At 33.1% G+C, this 13,882-nt stretch overlaps 1 protein-coding gene and 1 pseudogene across 1 annotated transcript; one reads left to right on the top strand and one right to left on the bottom strand.

Moving 5' to 3' along the window:
* Window positions 1-370: 370 nt before the first annotated feature.
* Window positions 371-2,877, bottom strand: LOC120078106 (UDP-glycosyltransferase 74F2-like). Its single transcript, XM_039032322.2, has 2 exons — window positions 1,940-2,877; window positions 371-1,286 (listed from the first exon to the last, which is right to left on the bottom strand). The coding sequence occupies exons 1-2, from the start codon at window positions 2,567-2,569 to the stop codon at window positions 552-554; spliced, it is 1,365 nt and encodes a 454-aa protein (XP_038888250.1). The 5' UTR covers window positions 2,570-2,877; the 3' UTR covers window positions 371-551.
* A 4,452-nt stretch (window positions 2,878-7,329) lies between these two features.
* The window catches only part of LOC150036019 (uncharacterized), a 43,915-nt pseudogene continuing 37,362 nt past the window's right edge, over window positions 7,330-13,882 (top strand).

The following is a 13,882-nucleotide window of genomic DNA, read 5'->3' as shown; positions in this document are numbered from 1 at the left end:
AAAAAATAAAGAAAACTGATATTTAAATTAATTATCAATATTTTTTTTAATAAAAATTGATAATATAAATGTGCAATATAAAAAATTTAATTGATAATAAATATATTAAACTGAGTGTATAAATTTAATTAAATTTTAATGGCTTAAAATTGATCTAATAATTTAATGTAATAAAAATAAAACAACAAACAAAAAATAATTATTGAAATTAATTATGATTAATTTTATACTTTATAATTACATAAAAAAGTATAACACATTCCCATGCATTAACAAAACATAATCATCTTTAATTTTCAGATACATCTTATTTTCAGACATCCTTTATTTTCAAGCATCTATAAAATCTTATACCAAATGAACTCTAAGATTAATATTTAAACCTTAAAATTGTATATATACGTTTAAGATATAAAGCTTACAAGTTCATTATTAACACCACCAATGTTCAATGACAAAGATGATTGATAAACATAATTCAAAATCACATGTAGTATAACATTGAAAGATTCTAAAGCACACCGAGAGACATATATATATATATAAAATTGTTAATCTGCTGATATCTTCTCCCTCATGCTTGAAATGAGTTGATCAATGTGCTTCATGGAACTACCACCTTCTCGAAGTGCTTTCAACCCAAGTTGCTTCCATTTCAAAGCATTTTCTTTGAACTCTGTGGCCTTATCTCCCTCCATCACTTTTCTTATACAACCTTTGATCTCTTCCTTCCCCACAATCCCATCTTCACCCACCTTCACTCTCACACCCACCTTCCAAACATCCTCCACATACTTGGCGATGGTAGGCTGATCTGTCCATTGTGGCATGCCCACCATCGACACGCCCAAGCACAGAGCTTCAAGCGTCGAGTTCCACCCACAATGTGTGAAGAAGCACCCAACGGCTTTGTTCGAAAGCACTTCTAGTTGGGAGCTCCATTCCAATATTAGCCCCTTTTCTGGTGCAAAGCCGGTAGGAAGTTTTGCTTTTTCCGATTCCCTAATCACCCAGATGAAGTAGTAGTTACTTTCAACTAACCCACTAGCGAATTCTCCCATTTGAGTTATGCTAATGTTGCTCATGCTGCCGAATGATACGTAAACGACTGAGCCTTTTGATTTGGTATCAAGCCATATTCTTGCTAAAGATGCCTCCTCTGGCTCAATTTTGAAGAGATCCAACTCATATTTCTTGTCATTTTCATTATGGTTGTCTATGTAGAAAGATGGAATAGTTGGTCCTATTGTTAGTGTTGGACCAATTTTTGATAGTTCATCTCCTTCCTGTAATATTTTCATGTGAATACACTAATAAACATTATTCATTCAACCCCATAATTAAAAGGTAACATTGTTGGTTCAAAAGAGATTGCAGTTATTTATCTCGTGTTATACATTAAAAGACTTTTTAATACTCTTCCACAACTTTTAAATTCTATTGGATAAAGGGTATTTCATAGCTTTACAAGAAGGTAGGGCCAAGCTTTCTCATTTCCTTCTCATCCATTTACATTTTATTTTGAATATAATTGTTTAATTAATTACATCTATTTGATATTAAATTTACCAAAATAATTTTATTAGTTATTTAACCAGAATAACTCAATAATATTACATTAAAAAATTTATATTTGATCCAATTTTACAACTCAATAATATCTTAAATATGTTTGATTAGTTAATTAATATTAGTTAAATTAAGCTAGTACGAGAGGACATAACTCACCGATATAATATTTTACTATCAATCTAATCTATCCCACGTATTGTCAAAAGAAAAAAAAAACAAATACATTTTTTAATCATCATAATTAGTTACTTATGTGATAATTTATGCAAACCCGATGAACAATGGGTGGCAGCTTAGTGGATGATGCAAAAGAGAAAATGACATATGTGGTTAGGTGAAGAAAAATAGAGAGAGAGAGAAAAAGAACCTTTGGCTCAAATTCATAGATAGAATTGACAAGAATCCAATCAGCTCCCTCTGTGTTGGACCACTGATTCAACACCAACTTGAAGTAATTTGGGTAACACTCTGGAGCAGAGAAGAACGACGGCATGTCCTGCAGCTCAAGCTCCGGCAACGAGGCCACCTTCGAACGGGGCAGACCTAGAAACCCCTTATGAAAACAATAATAAATGAAGTTGACGGAGCAAGGCTGAGTGAAAAATGGTGCCACCATAAGCCCGAAGCCCTTGGCGACATCGAGAGCCCAAGGCATGAAGGCATCGTACACGACTCCGTCGATTGGATGGCTCGAGCTTTCGTGGCGGCGGATTAGGTCTGTCAAGGTTTTTGTCCCGATCGTTTGGATTCGAATGAGATATTCGTCGATGCTGCTTGCTGCAGCGAACCCGCCGTCGTCGAAGCCATCGGAGATGGTGTCCCAATCGAATAAGGTATCGGTTGATGGTTTGAAGGTTTTGAAGATGAACTTGGTGATGGCCACCGTAATGTGCAGTCCTTTGTAGGATAAGAACTTGGAGAATTGGATTAAAGGGTTTAAATGGCCTTGAGTTGGGTATGGAATTACTAATACATGAGGTTTCTTTCCTCTCTCCATTTCTCTCTCTTTCTATGGGTTTTTTTCCCCTCTCCTTTTCTTTTTTGAAGTTTCTATTATTATAGCATAAAACTCTCTCTTATCATGTAACTATCTAGCTTGGATGTATGTCACATGGAGATGGAGAGACAAAGGAAAGACTATGTTGGATGAGAATAAGATCAAAGTCCCACCATGGTTAAATAAGGATGGAAAAATATGTCCAATGATATGAGACCTTTTGGTTGAAGCCTGTAAAAGAAATGAGCTAAAATCTACCTCAACAAATCAAGTTCTAGCTGAATCTTTTGAAATAATTAACATCGGTTAAATAAGCCTTACTTTTGATTGAAATTTGTACTTTTTCTAAATATATTTGAAATAACCTCATATATATTTGAAATAAGTCTCGTATATATATATATATATATATAAACAAAAAAGCAAAAAATGCTTCTTATGTGAAAATAGATTGAAAATCATATTAATTAAAAAAAGAATTGAAAAGCATATTAATTGCAAATAGGGAAAAAATCTCAACTAATTAATATTATATAATAAATGCATATTCTCTTTGCAACACATTAATTAATATAAAATTTATATATTTCTCTCTCCATCATTAAGAATGCTTGGAGATTATGGAATTTTTTTTATCTAATAAATAGTAATAAATGCTAATTTGGTGATCAAAGGGTAAAATTGCCTATAAAGTATTCTTTAAAAATGTTCAAATTTAACAAATTTATGAAATATAGGGCCTAAAGAGGATTTTGCATGTAAAAATCTCATAAATATTAAATGGAGTGGAAACAACATTGGAGGAGCTTGAACCTAGGACACTTGAAGCAACCTGCTTTGATACCATCTTAAATCACTAATCGATCAAAAAACTTAAGTTAGACAAATTAATTTTTTCATCTAATACATATTATCTTGTCGTTACCACCTTTGTAACCTTTTGATAAGATTTCAAATGTAGAATATTTTTCTCCGATACTATCAAAAGAAGTTTATCATTCAACAATTTTCAACATTTCATGTCCCCTATGATTAAGAAAGGCCAACAACGACTTTTTACTATTTCAATAGATATGATCTCAGTTCCCAATTAGTTACTCATTTTCATGTACTATTATGTGAAATTTCCATCAATTAGTACACTAGAAGCATCTTTTCGATAGGTTTCTACTTTTCGACAAACAAGAAATGACTTATTTTCAGATAACCCACTTATTTCTAGGTTATTTTTGTGTGCAATTTCCATCAATTAGTACGTATTTTGTTAATATATTTAGCCAATCAATTTTCCATCAAGAACTTAATTTAGGAACTCAACAAGTTTTAATTTCTAATTTCAAGAACATATGGGTTTGGTTATTTAGATTAATACCTGTTAGTTTCTTTATTTGATGAGAAATACTTTATAACGACCCGACCCCCTAGGACTTAAGTTAGACCGTTACTAAATACATGCATGAATGGAACTCAAAACGATACTCGGTTATGGGGAAATAAATACTAATTAAATAAGGTAAGTTCAAAAGTCTTTCATTAAATTCAAATACTAAAACAATAATAGAGTACCCATAAATTATAAAGGACAATAAATAAGTCTGAAAAGCAATTCTTAAAAGTAAGTTTTAAGCATCAAAACTAAAAGTTAAGAGGAACATGAAAAGGACTTTAAATCTTATGAGCGGAAGCATAAAAACTAGTCCCAGTGGCTCGATCACGAATTCCGCTTGTCCATCACCGGTGCATCTCTACCATTACCTGAAACAACAACATGAGAAGAATGAGTATAAAATACTCAGTAAGTAACCCCACTACTGGGGTCAGGCTGGGCATCTATGTCCTCTAGGTACCCACCTCTGGTGAAACATATAAATTGCTCTAGTCCCTATGGGACACATACATATATGAAAAACTGAGTTCTATTATACTGTAGTTAAGTATGTCCACTATCTCTAGTAAGTCCCATAGGATCCACAACCTCTGGTGAATCAAGAAGGAAACACAATCTGTTACATACGCATGGTTATGCATACACCTCTTTCGTATACACATAACCCACTTAATGTGTACCTCTTTCATACACATGGTTAAGTATACACCTCTTTCTTATAAACCTAACCTACTGAGTATGTACCTCTTTCGTACATCTAGTTATGTATACATCTCTTTCGTATATACATAACCCACTGAATGTGTACCTCTTTCGTACACCTGGTTAAGTATACGCCTCTTTTGTATACACCTAACCTACTGAGTATGTACTTCTTTCCTACATCTAGTTATGTATACACCTCTTTCGTATACACATAACCCACTGAGTATGTACCTCTTTCGTACATCCCAGATCCTCTCTATAAATGTAGGGATGTGTACCTCTTTCATACACATGGTTAGGCATACACCTCTTTCGTATACATATAATCTACTGAGTGTGTACCTCTTTCGTACACCTCAGTACGTACCCTCTAGGTATGTAACACTTTCATACACACCAGCCGCAGTACATCTCTTTCATGTACTAGCGCTTTTGAACGTGCATCATTTTCATGCAGTCACATAGTCTGGAAAGGAAAAGAGATTGCATCTAACTTCATATTACATATAACATTCACCTAATCATGAATCTTCTAAAAAAATCTCCTGATCAAGGTTAGGCTAGTTAACCTCAACATACTTAATTAATCTAGTATTAATGGATCCACTCTAGTACATCACTTTCATGCACTAACTCATGTAACAATCAAACATTTAAAATTTCATAATACATCATATAACATGCACACCTTCATAATAAATCACATCAATAAGCACATCAACAAAATGCTCCAACTTTCACCTAACTTTAAGACATTTCCGTAGTAGTGCCGCTTAACTCATAATTTAGGGTCATGCCCAATCGTCCTTTTAATATGTTTCATAAAATTCTAAATCATGCTCATACATTAACATGCTTCAGTCATATTATCGCATGTTCATATATCTTATCTAAACGGTCTATTAAATCTCAAAATAGCCAAAATTATCCTTATAACCAGTCTTACAATCCTCAACATCAACAGATTAAATACAACCATATAGAATCACATACCATCTCATGCTAGCATTCAAGTGCCTATGTTCATAAATAAATAATTCGGATCTCGTAATAGAACATACTTTAATCATGTTATACTATCGATCTTTCATGCTGTCATTCTGCCATAACCTTCATTTAACATGCTAGCATACATCTAATGCCTAGCCCGTGGGCAGTTCCAGTAGTAAGATTACTTACCTTGATATTAGGTCGAACCAAAAAGTAATTGAATCTTTGTGAAATTCTTGAATCCTTAATCAAGCCTAAATATAAACCAAGCTTTAAAATTAATAGTTAAGGCCAAATTCCAAACACCCAAATATTACAAAATATTTCCAGATAACTTTACCTAAGGTGTGTTCCAATTCGAATTCACCTTCCAAACCTCTAATTTTAAGTTCAAATAATTAGCAAACCAAACTCTTCTTCATCTTGAATGAAATTCTTGAATCAACCCCCTAATCATATTTGAAATTAGGCTTACATGATATTAAAGCTTGAATCAAATACATACTTCACTACTAATGTCTCAAATAAATTATCCATATGTAGCTTCGTCAAAAATCATTTCCAAATGACTTTACCAAAATTTCTCAACAACCAAAATTAATCCACAAGAGGGTCATCAAAGCATAAAACTTACCAAAACTCACTAAAACAAACTCCAACTTCACTGAACAACACCTCAATACCTTCATAAGCTTGAATCCAAAGTTGAAACACAATGGGTATCAACCAATTGATGCCAAAAGTAAATGAGTATGCAAGAATCAATCGAAAACAACCCAAACAGCAAAAATCTTACCCAAATCGATAGATCCAGTGACGGAAAAAGCGAACGACGCTTGAACAGTGGTGGACGGAGGTCATAAAGAAGAACTGACGCGGTGGCTTTGGGCGGCGTCGGACGAGGTCACAAACGTGAGGAAGAAAAGGGGGGTGGGGTTTGACTTTTTAAAAAAAACAACAACAATAATAATAAAACAAAAAAGGAAGTAAATATAATTACATTTAATTCCTTTCCGTTTTATACTATTAAATTCCTTCTCGTTTAAAAAAAAATTAATTCCTGCCATTAATTTTCAATTTGAATTTCAAATTGAATAATTTCACGCCAACAATTAAATTCCCGCACTTACACTTGAATTTCAAAATTTCAAAAATGCCCTCCAACTAATAACAATTACTGAAATTCCAAATAATAAAGTTATTGAAATTACATTATTACTAAAAAAATGTGCGGGGTGTTACATGCTTCTTGTATATTGAAGATAAAATGATAAAGAATTGAAAACTTTTGTACAAAATCCCTAAAATTGAAGTTAAGTTTAAGAATTTAGGGATAATTTTCAGTATTTTCTTATATTAGTTTCATGGAAAATAAAAAATTTAGTAAAGTAATTTTTTTTACTGGTAGTGCAAGAACAACTCAATTTAGATCTCTTTTCTTCACTCTGAATATAGTATAGGGTGGTTTTAATGATTTGTAGCAAGTGATTTTAGCTTTGACTAGAAAAGTTACTATATATCTCAACTTATCAATTTAAAATTGAATGTTATTCGTAATTTAACGTGGTATTGGAACTATCTAGTAATTTACTATTTTGATCGCCTATTTTGCAATTTATATATGACTTAAATTCTAACACTTTGATTTCTAACTTAGGTACTTTATTTTGTATTTATTATGGATCAAAGTTGGATAAATCTAAGAGATCGAATATCTAGTCAATATTCTAACGGTATTGATTGTTTTATCGAAGTCGCGAAAAATTATTTAGCAGAAGAAGGAAAAACAAGATGTCTTTGTTCAAACGGTGAGAATTTTAGTTGGAATAAATTAGATATCGTGGAACGCAATTTATGTAAATATGACATGTCTCCAATTTATAGCTGATGAATATTCTATGGAGATAATGTTGATTTTTCTCCATTTTTAAGATCTAATTCAAGGTTTCTAGGTTTAATATTTTTAGATTCAATTGAAAATAGAGAAGATGGTGGAAATCTTAGAGCAAACATTAGAGTTAAAGATATTGTAGATGATGAAATGCTAGAAATGTTTCATGATTTGCATGGGACAATTTTTTAAGAAATTATAAAAGAATCAAATGAGCAAAATGAGTCAGATAAAACAAATGGAATGTTTCATGAAGTAGAAGGGTGTTGGGTTTTATGCCCTAAAACTCGTAAATAGTAAATGTTATTAATTGACCATCATCAATAAAGAATTATAAATGTTAATTCAATAGATGTTATTGTTTGTCTATTTTATCTTAATAACCCTAAATCCAATAAATTAACATTCAAGGCTGCTTTATGAGTCTTGAACTGTATGTGGAGATATATAGGAATCAATATTCAAGATACAATCTGAAAGGTCTATACTATAGGGATAAGGCTGGGTATTTTATCCTAGTAACACTATAGATACGACCCACTTTGTATTTGATACAAATGCAATGATCCAACGCGTTCGTGTAGTTGATATACAAGTGGGGATTTCCTATGCAATGAGTTTGCATACGACCGAAGCGCGAAATATTAACTACTATATGTAATACCGTTAACTAGTTAGGTTTCTATTTCAATAAGATGACCTAGGCAACTTAATCTTAATCCTGAGTCTATTATGAATTCCTATTCACGAGGAATTGTCCTTTGATTTATACGGGTGAGGGTGGCTAGTTCACGACCCAATATGCTTACTATTTTGGGGATAAGACCGAGTGGGAAGCTGGAACATAATAATACAAGATGGAATTCACGCAATCCCGTCTTAAGGTAAATAGATGAGTGTTCCTTTAAGTGGCGTCTCCGGGACTTGAGTAAAGGGGTCCTACACTCTCATTGGCCCAAGAGCGGTTTCTGTTTATTGGTTGGACCATAAACAGGTGTTCATTAGAGGAGCACTGGTACTTAAGAAGTTAGAGGTAATCCAAGGGTAAAATGGTAATTTGACCCGGTTGGAGTTACAAACACTTGCTGTTATTGGTCTATATCTGTGGACATAGAAATATATCTGTAGTGAGAAGAGTTCAGCTGTGGGTCGTTAGTGGAGTATATCCACAATTAACAAATATTGATTTCATAGCCAATTAATCTCATATCATTGGTGCTTCTAATCTATAGGTCCCTTAGATCCCCTTGTTAGCTCAGTAGAGGATATATAAGAGGAATGATTTGAATTGTTCAAATTAATTTGAGGAAACCATATATTAATGTGATTAATATAAAATTGATTATGAATATGATCTATAATTCAAATTAAATTAGAAAGTAATATTTGAATAAAATTCAATTAATTAATTCAAATGAATTAGATTCACAAATAATTAATTAATAGAGAGGTGCACATATGCATACGATGTTTATGATAATTAAATATATATACATTGAATTGGATTTAATGTATCAATAGTTATTTAATAAATGTGCAAATTAAATCAAATAAGTATTATTTAATTATGCTAAATTAATTAAATAAGTGTTATTTAATTAATTGGACTAATTAATTAATAAGTATTACATAATTAATGAATTAAGGAAAAGGAAAATAGGAAAAAGATTAGGAAAAGAGTTTGACCCTTCTCTATATAAAGATCTCCATATGGCCCCTTTAAGAGATACATACACTGACAATACACAACACACAAGTGTTATTGTGCAAAATTTTTCCTAAGCCACAAAAAGGATCCTCTCTACTCTCCAAAACTCTTTTCTCCTATCCCTCTCCCAATAGTTGGATACCTATCCCTCTATTGGAATCCTAGAGAATAATGAGGTTACTCTCGTGGTAGTGTTCGAGATTGTTCAAGAAATCGTTGGAACTTAAAGAGGATTATTCGTGCAACTTGTCAATCTACAAATGTAAGAATGGTTCTAATCTTTTTTCCTAAAGCATGCTAATCTACATGTTTATATTTTGTTTTAGTATAATGAATTTTTTATGTAAAAAATGAAATTGCGGGATGCAAGGCGTTCTCACATAAATGCTTCCACTATGGGATTCGATCCCTTCAATTGGTATCAGAGACAATTTCTTGCATCTTTGTTCTTCGTAACGTTTGAAAGAAAATTAGTTTAGAGGTGGGTTTAATATTGCATTTGAAATGTTTGAATGTCTCTTTGCAAGATTGTAAGTTTTCAATTTTGGTACTAGATTACTTTTAATTTGATTAATTGTAAGGGCCTATTGTATTTGTTGGACAATTTAATTCTTGCTTTGAGTCTATAAGTCCGAGTCGATCGAAAGAGCAACGGTTGTTGAAGAGATCGAGAAGAAAGGAAGTATTTGTGGCAAGTTCGGAGCCAAAAACAATGAGAACAACAACATTCTACCATTCAGCGTCGCGACGCTGCTATGTAGCGTTGCAACACTGGAAGATAGACGCAATACAAAGCAGTCGTAGCGTTGCAACGTTGCCCTCAAAGTTGCAATGCTCCAAGTTTTGACAGAGTGCTAACGACGCACACGAGGACGGTTCGGCTGAAGCTGTTTTGACCTAATTCTCTTTGTATTATTTAATTAATATTCATTAATTAAACTAATTTAATAGTTATATTAATTTAATCATTAATTTTGCATTAGGGTGTCAAAATAAGTCCAATTTTTGTTGTTTAAGTTAATTTAATTATGCATCAGATGGATGTTTAAATTAATCTTTGAATTCATATTACATATTGTATGTCATATAGATTAAAAAATACCCACCTTAGGATAAACATGTATATGCACCATAATTATGTATGATTAAATTAGCATGCTCATGCATCATGATATAAGTGTTATGTTAGTGATGTATGATTAACCTAAACATGTCCATACATCATACTATATATTAAAATTGTTATAAATAGTGGAAGGATGTATATGAATGTTTGTTTTTCATGAATGATTTATATAAGTGTTATATTTAACAAATATAAATGGAATTTGTATTGAGCATGACATTACTTAGATAAATATAATTTTTATTTAATCGATGTCATTAGATGCAATTTTATAGGTTTTAATAAAGCATTAAAATATAAAAAGTTATAGTTTCAATGAGATAGTTTAAAATCTATAACCAAGAGTTATGCAAACATAGGCCCAAATTAATTTTAAATAGTTTAAATTAATCAAGCTATGTTTTTTCTAATGAGATTAGGAATATGTTAATTTGTTTTAATAAGAATAAAATGAATTTAATTAAAAGATTAAATTTATAAGATAATTGCACATAAGAAACCTTTGTCTAAGGAAGCTCTCACGTCCCTAAAAGTTCAAACCGTTATATTCATGCTAAGCTTTATGTCGCCTGATAACGTGTAGAAATGCACGTTATTACAACGCAAATAAGTAAAACAATGAGGGAATATGATGGTAAAAATATACAAAATCATTTCCAAAAGTGTTAAACTGAGAAAATTGCGATCGCATGCGCCCATCACATAAAAGTAGCTAATTTACTTATTTTGTGCAGGAAAAATACGTTGGCGCAAGTTAAATTGCAATCCAAGGGATTAGGCGTCCGCGTGCAATGAAAGATTGCGATTGCAAAGTCATGTGATCGTATGCGTTCACGAAAAGTCGTTCAAGAAGGTGGCCACATAAAGACGACGCATTAAGGTGAAAGCATAATAAATCATGATGGGACGGAAAGCTGACGACGGTCGAATCCGAATTTAGTTGACAAGCCATTAACGACACACTGTAGAAAGTACACTCAACTTTTAGTGACCGATAATCGGCGCATCAGAGTAAGAGATTTAATGACCGCCCATCCTTGTAATCATTAGAGAGAAAAGCTTCTGCACCTTGAGCTCTATAAATACCGAAGACCACCATCGTTAAAGAAGTTTGCCATAGATAGAATAGAGATCATATACAAGATAGTTAGCTGTTAGCCTGTTCATAGTACTTAGAAGATGGAGACGAGTGAAGAGAAGAAGACGTCGAGAGATCATTCTTGAAGAGCTCGAAAGACTATCGGGAAGCACTACAAAAGGAGAGAGGGCCAACACTTGCGGAAGCAAGGATATTCATCTAAGTAGAGTTGGAGTGAAAAGACATTGTAAAAGGCCACGGGAAGCAAGACATTGCTACTGGGCTTCTTATCTCTACATTCTATTGTTATTCTATATTCTGCATTTGATCTATAGACAATGGAAATCTCATTTCAACTTGTGTTCAATCTCTCCTTACTTCACATAAGTAGTTAAATTTCTGAATGGTTTGAGAAGTACTTAGCTAGCATGACCTAAGATCTTCACTTTATGCGATCATCTTGTCTTATGTATGCGTCAGTCACCCTTTAGAGATGCTCAGGAGAGTGGTCTAAAGATAGAAACTAGGCTTGGGAGAGTCAGATTAGAACCGCATAAGCAAGAGATAGAAACATTGAAATAAGTTCTGTTGCTATTAACACATCACATGCATCCTAGAGATAGGATATGATAGTATGTGGTCACCTTGTGTATGTGTGCATCATTCATCATCACATAGACAAGAACAGAGGCTTAGACATAAGTCCTATCGACATTATCGTATACATCACATGCGTCCTAGAAATAGGAATTATGACATTTGCATTGGGAGATGACATGCTGTTGTATGTGAGTAGCATGATCGCATAACTTGAACGCAATCTTAGGAAGTGTTAGCTAAATCCCTTATCAACCCGTTTATCACATACTCATTGTAATTCTCGATTTCATCAACTCTTTACTGGAAACCATCGCATAGGAAATATACTCAAACAAAATACCATCCAACTTATTTGTTCTTGCCACCGCAAAGGAATTAAATTTACTGTCACATAGTAACTCAGTAGTCTCTGTGTTCGACCCTGGACTTACCAGGAAACCTAGTGAGATTTATACTTGGATCTTATTAGGAAAACTTGTATATGCAATGCATAACAAATCACCGCAATTTCATAGCATTATTACATCACATTCACAACACATCATCGCCCTGGGTGCGGCCTTCCTTCGGAAAGTGTTTGCATGGGTCAATAACAAGGTGAATAAGGAAAGTGATTATAATAAGTGGGAGAGGGACACGTGCCAACTATCCTATGGTCTCCTCTACTAGGTTGCACCGTGAGATTTCTATGGTCCGCCTGTGTGTTGTCTTAGAGCGAACATCTCTCCGGAGGGCCTTATCATAGGGGTTGGAATAACGCAAACTCCAACAATAGATAAAGTTTCTTAGATTAATTTACAACAGTTGTTTTCCCTTCGTTAGCTAAAAATTATAGGAATAAGATTTATTTTGATATTACTGATTGGTTAAGATTGTCTCAATTCAGGGGAAGAGTATCTGATCACCCTTAGGTGGCTGTTGCTCTAAACCTTTGAAGTATCGTTGCAAAAATAAAAATTAATAGTTTAATTAGGGTTCCATGATTATATATGTTTTTACTAAATTGATTGGATTATTAAGTAATGGGTTATGACAAATATAATTGAAATGGTCAATTGATAGTTATATATTTTAGCATGTCTTCCACAATCATATATTTGATTAAAAATGAAAACTTAACTAGTAAAAACTACGCAACATGGAAATCTAATATGACTACGATTTTGGTTATTGATGATCTGCGATTTGTCTTGATGGACCAGTCCCCACTCGAAATGCATCCGAAGCGTTGAAGGATGTTTATGATTGTTGGATAAAGGTCAATGATATGGCTCGAGTCTACATCTTGAAAAGTTTGTTTGACGTTCTTACCAAGAAGCATGAGACCATGATGTCTGCACTTAGATCGTGGACCCCTCTAAGAGATGTTTAAACAACTGTCCATTCAGATCCGGCATAAGGCCCTCAAGTACATTTATAATGTGCATATGAAAAAAATCCAATCAGTGAGAGAACATGTTCGCGATCTGATGGTCAAGTTTAATGTCACCGAAATGAACAATGTGGTCATTGACAAGCAGAGTCAGGTGCCCTTTATTTTAGAATCTCTTCCAAAGAGTTTTCTTCAATTCCACAGCAATGCAGTTATGAACAAAATACAGTATAATCTGACTACCCTTCTAAACAAGTTACAAACTTTTGAGTCACTTATAAAAGATAAGAGACTAGTAGAAGAAGAGAAAAATTTTGCCAATTTCAAAAGTTCCATAACGTTTCATCTTCTGGAACTAAGTCTGTTCCTTCAACCTCTGGTTCTAAAAAGATTAAACAAAAAAAAAAAAAAAAAGAAAGAAAGAAGGGAAGGGGAAGGCTTCTGTTATTGAAAAGC

This window comes from Benincasa hispida, chromosome 5, assembly GCF_027475165.1.
Source record: "Benincasa hispida cultivar pf3 chromosome 5, pf3_genome.v1.1, whole genome shotgun sequence".
Taxonomy (NCBI): Eukaryota; Viridiplantae; Streptophyta; class Magnoliopsida; order Cucurbitales; family Cucurbitaceae; genus Benincasa; species Benincasa hispida.
This window is presented reverse-complemented; position numbering and strand designations above follow the sequence as displayed.

Excerpts from the sequence above, each read along its gene's own strand:
- LOC120078106 (XM_039032322.2), bottom strand. The coding sequence starts at position 2,569 with ATGGAGAGAGGAAAGAAACCTCATGTATTAGTAATTCCATACCCAACT. Across the intron at positions 1,287-1,939 it reads TCTATGAATTTGAGCCAAAG|GAAGGAGATGAACTATCAAA; the intron begins GTTCTTTTTCTC and ends AAAATATTACAG.